Source organism: Crocodylus porosus, unplaced genomic scaffold, assembly GCF_001723895.1.
Source record: "Crocodylus porosus isolate Cpor-Errol unplaced genomic scaffold, CroPor_comp1, whole genome shotgun sequence".
In the NCBI taxonomy this organism is placed as follows: Eukaryota; Metazoa; Chordata; order Crocodylia; family Crocodylidae; genus Crocodylus; species Crocodylus porosus.
In genome coordinates, this window is record NW_017728921.1 from 9,317,803 (window position 1) to 9,326,805 (window position 9,003).

The 9,003-nt window shown below is 40.1% G+C and overlaps 1 protein-coding gene across 2 annotated transcripts in view; it reads right to left on the reverse strand.

Annotated features, from left to right (window-relative positions):
* The window catches only part of STX2 (syntaxin 2), a 44,544-nt gene that overhangs the window by 12,095 nt on the left and 23,446 nt on the right, over window positions 1–9,003 (reverse strand). For both annotated transcript variants that reach the window (XM_019538965.1, XM_019538966.1), the window contains exons 3-4: window positions 6,777–6,876; window positions 1,093–1,167 (exon numbers count right to left, since the gene is read on the reverse strand). In XM_019538965.1, the coding sequence (XP_019394510.1) occupies window positions 1,093–1,167; window positions 6,777–6,876 (175 nt within the window). The remainder of the gene's footprint in view (window positions 1–1,092; window positions 1,168–6,776; window positions 6,877–9,003) is intronic.

The following is a 9,003-nucleotide window of genomic DNA, read 5'->3' on the forward strand; positions in this document are numbered from 1 at the left end:
CCTCATTTACTGGACACTTATTTGTTCATTAAATGAAGCCTTAACTCGAGATATCCAGTTATGGATAACCTAATGTAACCTAGTGAATAAAAAAAGAGCTATGTTTTAATTTAAAACAGTGCCTTTTACAGGTTAACTCAGCTCACTTTCAAAGTGGATTAACAAAAAAGCACTCTTTCTGTGGATTAAAAGCGTGTGTCCAGACAAGTGCAGACACATGGTCTATGGTGCCACAGACCCATCTGCGGCTCCACACATTGCACATGCAGCCATTTCCCGTACTGCTGCTTTGCAGCGTGGGCAGGAGGGCTTGACCCTGGGAGATCCCGGGGTCAAGAAAACCCACACCAAAAAAGGCTGCAGCTCTGGGAGGGCCCCAGGTAAGGCTGCAGCAGCCAGCAGAGTTGCTGGCCCCAGCCTCCCCTAGCCCACCTGGGGTAACCTGCTATATGCCAGAGTGCACATGACACAGGTGCTCGCTGGGGACAAGCAGCAGTAGCAAAAAGTGTGCTGCTGCTACTTGTCCCCGGGGAAACGCATTCCCGTTCATCTGGACACACCCAGAGTGTCTACACAGGTGAAGTAGTTCATGGTAGCCTTTTTGGGGGTTTTTCCCTGTTTATACAAGCCGTGAGACTACTACAGTATTATTTATCTAAATAAAGGGTCTGATTTTCCAAAACACTCTGCAGTAGGAATTTAAATTTTGGACCAGATTCTCAATTAGACTGATACAGGACTGCCCACACCATCTTGCTTCTTGTTTTAAAGAAAAATTTCATTGAGTATTGTGCCTGTATCTAATGTATTTGGCTTCTATAGACTTCCTTATATATAATGTATTAGTAAATACATATAAATTTGAGACAATAAGTGACACTTATTTGAACATTTAGAATTCTACGTAAAACTAGATTTTGTGTGATGCTATATTGCATTTTCTTACAGTATGGGTTCAGTTATATGATTATGATGGAGCTATTATACTGAAGTGAAAATTTCACAAATTTAAACCCTTCCTTGATATCACACACACATGCGTTAAATTCTATGAAATATTTAAATCAATTTTTTTTTTTTTTAAATACTTACTCTTTAATTTGGCTCGAACTTTATTAGCAATTTTCTTAATTTCTTTGTTTAGGTCCTCAAGTTCTTCCTTTGTTCCTTTTGTAACAGAATATAAAATTAAATTTCAGAATATAAAACCATATTTTAAAACATTTGTACTCAATGATAAATAATGCAGATGAAGTGAACATTCCTTTTGGAAGAGGCAAGAATTTTTGGAGGTAATCATTAGGGCTGTGCAAAACAGCACCGTTTCATTTTGATGTCTGTTTCGCTGTTCTGAAGGGACAGTGTTTCATTTTGTCATTTTGTTTCGTTTCAAAGCACTGTTTTGTTTTATTTCATCGAAACTGTTTCACCCATAGGCTATAATGGAGAATCATGAAAATGCCTAAAACTGTCATTTCTTGCCTGATTCAGATGAAAATTGCAGGGATGGTAGTTCCTTCTGAGGGCATGAAGCCTGCCATGTTTCAAGGAGACAGGTGCAGAGGTTTCTGGGAAATTGCACCTCAAACTGTTCAAAGCAAAACTCGTGACACTTGCTGGCAGCAGCAGCCTCCTGTCATCCGGCGCACAGATCTGGTGGCTTACACCACCACGAGGGTTGCAGGGCTGTGCCAGACTCCAGCTGGGGGTGTGAGCCCCCGGATCTGCACTCTGGATGACAGGAGGCTGCCACTGCCGCCTGGGACCAGTGCTGGGCATGGGGAAGATTGCTGCTGCTGCTGGCCCCAGGTAGCAGTGGCATGCTCCTGTCATCCGATGTGCAGATCCGGGGACTCGTGCCCTAGGAGGGCTGCAGGGCTATGCTGGACTCCTCCCAGAGCTGCAGGACTCTGGATCTGCACACTGGATGACAGGAGGCTCCTGCTGCCACCTGGGACAGGCACTGGACACAGCCCATAGACACACACTTGGCTTGTCCCTTCCACACTTCCAATGCTCCTGGGGCTGGCAGGAAAGGCCTCAACGGTGGCTGGTAGTATGCGAGACCCTGCTGGAGCAGCCACAGCAATAGGGGCTGCACTCTTCCCCCCCACACAGTACAGACAAGGAGTTGGGAGGGGGCAGGAATTAGAAAGAGAAGGGCACGGCAGGGTGAGATCCTGCCCCCAACTAGGTCTGATTCTCAACCATTTAGCCTCAATGCCCCCTCCATATTTTTCCTGAATTTGGATCCATCTCAGTGCTTTTCAACTGGGGTGCCATGACAGTCGGAGAAGTTGTGGAGAGGTGCTTCAGCAACATGCCCCACGTTGGGAGCCAGCTCTAATGGACATAACAAGAGATAGTGATGTTGTTTACTTCTATCATCATTACGTTTTCAGATACTCAAACTAGATGCCATGCATCTTTTACTGCATATTTTAATTAGGTAATTTTTATTGGACCATAAAGTACTATAACCTTCATAAATAAAAGAATATTGATGAGATTACAAAACAGATGCATCTTTTGGAGTTCTAAGTTTGAATCTGGTAAAACACCTTCGGTTTTAAATCTTATGTACTCTTTGGCAGAAACTTCCTACAAAGTTTCACATTTAAAAATACTGGTGAACCTGAATTAGTAACCATATAGATGCAGAGCTAAAATAAGTTAAAAAAATAGGCAACAACTTTGCTTTCAGAACAATAAAAACTGTTTAAATCGTACCTAGTATAAATGCCACTCTGTACTAACACTTGCACAAACACCTGCGTTTCCCATTCTCTTTTCCTTCCTCTCATTTTACATTTGAAACTTAAACACAAGTCTTTTGACTAGTCGAACAAACCTGATATCAGAACCCTTAGTCTCAACAGAACGTATTGTGTTTCAAAGAAACTATTTAATTGAAGCTATGGAGCTTTCTCCACACCCTTCCTTCCTTCAACTTCCCATTTCCTTCTACTTATAGCATACACACTTTTCTGATCTTTACTAGCACCATACAACAACTTAAATATACGCCATTCAGATATCAACTCTCTCACAAACAATATGGCCTCGTGTGCTTCTGTTGCACACCTAATGATTAGTGCAAAAACCATTTAGTCTCAATTTCTAATTAAAATAAGTCTTCCATTTTCTACAGCAGCAGGGTGACAGTTATAAGCAAAAGCAGCTCCTTCCTCAGGGCTAATTTTTCTTAGTGACTTCCCCACTAACTCTCTCCAGTGCAGAATCACCCTCTTACAGAAATATTCCTCTCCCAGGCAAAAGAAGTTCTTCTTAGGGATAGTGCCAAGGAACTGGAGCCCTAACTTGGGCAATTTGCAACCAGTAACAACTTGCTGCACCTAAATCCCATTGCACTTGGCATCCAATTATACACCGTCTTTCCCCTCCTCCCATAACCTGTTTTGCTCTTTAGGCCTGATTAATCGCTCCATATAAAATCCAGATTATTACTCCAGATTTTTGGCAGTGTAATTTCACTTAAACCAATGATGATATTTTAGTACAAAGTGAAGCAATGCAGTGGTTAATCAAGCATTAAATATTTTTTCCATAACAATAATTTGGGGAAAATCTTCCACCCTTGTTCCCACTTTGGTATAAATGCACTAGGACCAATCTAGTCGGCTGAAAAATCCTACGAAAACAAACTCTTTAAGACTTCATGGTTATATAGTGCACAGACAATCAGATTTCTCCATTGATGACACCTTAGAATTAGTGCATATATGAATATTATGGCAGAAATAAGCAGAATAATAATATTAACGTCCACATTGGTAGCAAGGTAACTTTGAGTTTTTCATAGTTTCATAGTTTCTAGGGTCGGAAGGGACCTGAGCAGATCATCTATTCTATTTACTGACAAATGGGGAAATACTTTTGTTGTAACTATTTAAATGAGAAAATGATAAGCAATAGAAAGAAACTGCAGGGTTAAGTAACTTTTAGATGCTGTCAACCACAGCAAGTATTAAGTTAATAAAGGAAGCTAAAATCTATTAATATCTAATTTCCTCCTTGCAATGTTACAGCAGTGAGAATCAGTGACAATCATGTTGAGAAGGTTCCTGGATATTCATTCTTTAAAAGATGTGCATGCTTTATACCAGAACCAGGTTCACATTTTTTAGGTTTATATTTGTCACTGCATGTGTTCAAAAGTTTGGGAAATATTAACTTCATTAACTAAAAGCAAAGGTCACAGCATTTCATTCTAAATCATTACAGATTTTTTTTTAAGTAGGATTTTAAAAGTAGGGCTTCAAACAACAAAGTACAGTGATTTCTTTTCATCAAGATAATTATTTTTCAAACACTTTTTTTCCCCTTTATAAATAGTGTATGTATACACTTCTGTCCACTTACCAGTGATTGTTTTCCACATACCACATCACCTCACTGTACCAGGCACTGCCTATATTTCACTGTAGAGGGATTTAGCTAAGTCCCTACAGTGAATCCAAGAAGCAGATGCTGTAAGTAGCTTATGAATCAAGCTCTTAGACATATAGATGCATATGATAAGGCCTAGATGACTTAGAAGCACAAGTCCCATTGAAAGCCAGACTGCAGTTTTAAATAGTTTCTCATCATACGCTGCTTTTATATGGGCACATGGTGCTGATGACAATGTTTGTTTTTTTTAAAAGGCTACATCTTGCCAATAGGCACACATGAACTTCCATAAAGCACTTTATAGCTATTAGTAGGATTACTTGAAATACTGAAGTGGCCAAAAGTGCTTTCAAAATGAAAGTAGCGCCCTATGCATTATGCTTTCTTGAGATAAATATACAGATATTCTTATAAACAGGAAAACAAACTTGAACATTTTAATGAGTGATGAATAGACAGAAGAGTAATTCTTCACTACTGAACAAAAACACAACTGTATACATGCAATGCTAGCATATATGCTGTACTGATGTAATTATATACAACCTGATACCCAGTGAAAAATAGAGTTGCAAGCTTTACTAAAAGAAGCTTCAAAACTAAGGAGACTAATTATCTGTAGATGTAAATATATTTTAGGCCAATTTTCAGGGCCTGTAAGACATCTGAGGAAGAAGAGCAGTGCAAAGGAGCTCTAAAGGTGCCCTACCAAGCAGATAAGGATTTCTCCAGGATGGAGTAAATCCAGAAGGATATATTCTGCTCTACTCTACCCTTCACAGTCGCTGGCCAATGATCCCTAACTGAAAAAATGGGCACAAAGGGTGCCATTTACAGCAACCATGGAACTTGTTTTAAGTTGAACAAGGAGGTTAATACAGCTCTAAAGTTGGCTTCATACCTAACGGCACCACTTGTGCTTTGTATCAAGTATAGCTTGGCTCTGAGAAGCATGTCTCAATTTTTTTTAACCTTGTTGACCGTGGACATTGCTAATTTGGGTAATTATGTGTTCTTACCATTATCCTAATCCACCCATCTTCAAATACTCCCATATGTTTATTAAACACATTTTGCTGCAGTTCAGATCCCCCTTCCCCTTCCCACCCATCTTAGTTGGCAGGAATGACTAAAACCACCTCAACTGGGGGGGGGGGGTGGCAAGGAGGAGTCATGCTGAACCAGCAACTCCAGTATCTGTGGAGATGAACACTGCTGTCACAGGAGCTGCGCCATTTGCAACGATGGCCCTGCAGGCCAAGTCCAGGACACACAGGTGAGTGGTCTCACCAGTGAGAAACCAGTGACCCACCTCTCATGTTTGACACCCTTGCTATAGATCTCAACACTACAAATACATCTTTCTGTATGGATTGTCTTCACGAACAAATTTAAGTGTTGTTCCTTCAACAAAAGTGGACATTGCAGTAGGCAGCTTTCCCTAGTGACCAGTTTCTTCTTTCTGAAAATAGAAATTTGTCTCCACAGGACTTCCTATATAAGACCTCTCAACCTGGGATTTCTCCATTTCAGCAGACCAGTGAAGCAGTTTGATGGCTGGTATTTTTTCTCTCTTTCTCCAGCCCCCACTTTTTTTTTTTGGCAAAAACAAAAGAAAGGAAGGAGCATTAGTCTCACTCTTCCAACAACTAGGACTTTTTCTTGAAGACCTAAAGCAGTTTCAAACAGCAAAAGGGAAGCTGTTTCCAAGTTAATGAAAATTCAATAATAACAAAAACCAACATCAACAAGAACCGATACTACATTAACAAACTGAATAGGGTGAGTTTCTGTCTGGTTTCTGGGACTTATATAATGCATTTTGAAAATATTGATATTTGTTTAAAATGTGATTTTAAAGCTGAAATGGGCAAGTTAGAAGAATGTATTTCAATTTGTTTAATATTGGAGATATATATAGAAAGGCATTGCATTCTATACATTTTACAATGTTCTAACACCCTCTAAGACAGTGGTTCTCAACCTTTTCTGGACTAGGACCCATATATAAACACTGATGGCCAGTCCTGACCCAGTGCTCCTTACTCCTGCCCTGCTGCCCTCCACCCCCAAGCCCCTAGTGTGTAGAACGGGTAGGGGGGTGCCTCAAGCAGCCCCTGGCAGGCTGGAACTCTGCAAGAAAAAGCCACGGTTTCCCATGTTTTTCTCCTGTAAAGGAGAAGCAATTTTTAAAGTTTGTTTGCAGCCCTTTCAAGATGTTCTTATGACCTGCTTTTGGGTCATGACCCAGGGGTTGAGAAACACAGCTCTAAAACTCTATTCTGATGAACCGTAACCTATCCATTAGCAGTACCCACCCATGTAACTACCATACATATTTAATATTTTTTTAAAGGACTTACTGCCTTCAGGATTTGGTGCAGACAGGATAATGCTGTGCTTTTTCTTAACTTCTTCCACATTTTGTGCAATGTTATCTATACTATTCCTGAGATCTTCAACCTATACGGAAAGAAAAATATGACAATGAAAGTGCTAGAAAAATTATCTTTCTGAGATTAAAAAATGTAACTGTACCTATAACAATCTTAGGTGTGAAAGAATAACCAGAAAAAGACTGGATCTTCAAAAGTAAGGAATCGAGATATCTTAAACCATAAGATGAAAGAAGCAAACAAACAAAAAAAAATCAAAATGCTGTAGATGGTTCAATTACACACCAAAATTGTAGGGCATCATGTTACAACATGCAGAAAGTATTTCTACATGAGTGATGATTTTTCTTTCCCAGACTGAAAGTACATTAGTGTCCCAACGCCAGCAAAGGAAATCCCTTTGCTGTCATATGTAGGCTTGACAGAACTCCATTTTTAAAAATTTTGACACATAGTATCAATGTTTATTTTTAACCATATCTTTGGATTGTTATTGATCTAAATTTTCCAGATTACATGAAATTAGGGCTGTGAGGGGCTGACAATTTATTAATGACAATATACTATTCTCATAGTGCAGTTTAACTGTCTGTGTTGGCTACAAAGGACCAACTCTCGAGATCATAATAAATTCTAGTTTATTGGATACGATGTGAAGTTACCAATAAAATCATAAAAGCAAACTTTGAGTTACGAGGGGTACTGGTCACCTTAACACATACACTCACTCACAACCCGTGTACTATAGTGTATAGTAGCTGCTGTAGTGATTCTGAGAGCACTGGTGTTGTATATTTACTTTTCCAAAGTTTGGAGTCTCCTGTTGACGGTCAGCTTCCTTCAGGGCAATGTCTTCTCCAAAAGGGGGTCGCCTCTACTTGTTCTTCTGTCTTAGTAGGTCAGGTACTGGATGAGAAGGGACCACTGAGGGTCACACTTCACTGCCTTTTATGTTTCTGGTAGACTTGTGTGATCCCCCGGCATCATCCTGGCTGCCCAATTTGGAGGTCACCGTCTCACGTGGGTCTTGAGTACTGCATGAGAGCTGTTAATCATAGGGATCTCTGCCTCCTGGTACCTACGTTTCTGGAGTCCACCCTTGACTTGACTGACTCAATGGCTGTATTGTCATGGGTTACAAGAATAGTCAATAGGGTGGGTGCTCAGTTCCAGGAATCAGTTCCTTGGCTTGATTAGCCTAAAATGGCTTGTACAGTAGAGTTTTGTAATGGTAAGTTCCTCTGACATAGGTTCTTGGTTTGTCATTCACACTAGCATTCACTCAGGGACCAGCCCAATATAGCAGATTTTATCACTTTCCAAATACAATTTCAATGAAGTTTTAAACAATGTTCCAGGGTATAATTTCATTCTATAGGGAGTACATTCCTTAAGGGTTTAAAAGTATAAAATATAAAGTGCCATAGTAAAGACGAGACAGATGAAATATAAAAATGCACTGCCAGAAATATATAAAAATGTAACGTGAGGTAGTGAGGATCAAAGGCTACTAGGGACAGTGAGTGAGTTAGGTTAGCACCAGGATATATTTACAGTTTTGAAGGGAACTTGTTCATGGCAAAGTGGAGATGCAGTAACTGCAAACTAGTATTCCTTGTGCAAGGCAACTAGTTCAAAGTGATGGAACTACATATGATAATCATGAAGGCCTGGGTGGACCAAGCTGGGACTCGAGAACTTCCACATTAGAGTGAACCTTCATGGGACTGCAAGGAGATCTTGCCCCAAACTCCTAGCCAGAACACAATCAAGGTCAAAAGCAGTTTGCAACTTCCACCTTGTATCTTGAAAATGGCTACATTAAATCACAATAAGCCATGCCTAACCAATTAGGGGTTTGGCAAGTCAAACTTCTGCACTGTTATTTGTAGGGGTTTGTGAAGTCATCAATGTGGTTTATTCATATGCATGACCACTAGTTAATGTGACCAAAATTAAAAGTGGGCTTTGCAAAAAAGGCCTAGGTATTAGTTAAGAAAAAAGCCAATGCCTACATTTCACGCACCTCCTTGTGGTATCACTCACAAGAGGGACTGTTCTGTAAGCCTCATTCAACCACAAAGGTAGGCTCATGAACACAGCCATGAACTACATTTGGAAAGAGCATAACATTGGTTGCCAAAAAGATCTAGGGTTTCCTGTTTGGAGAGTCTGGGACCAAACAATGTGATCA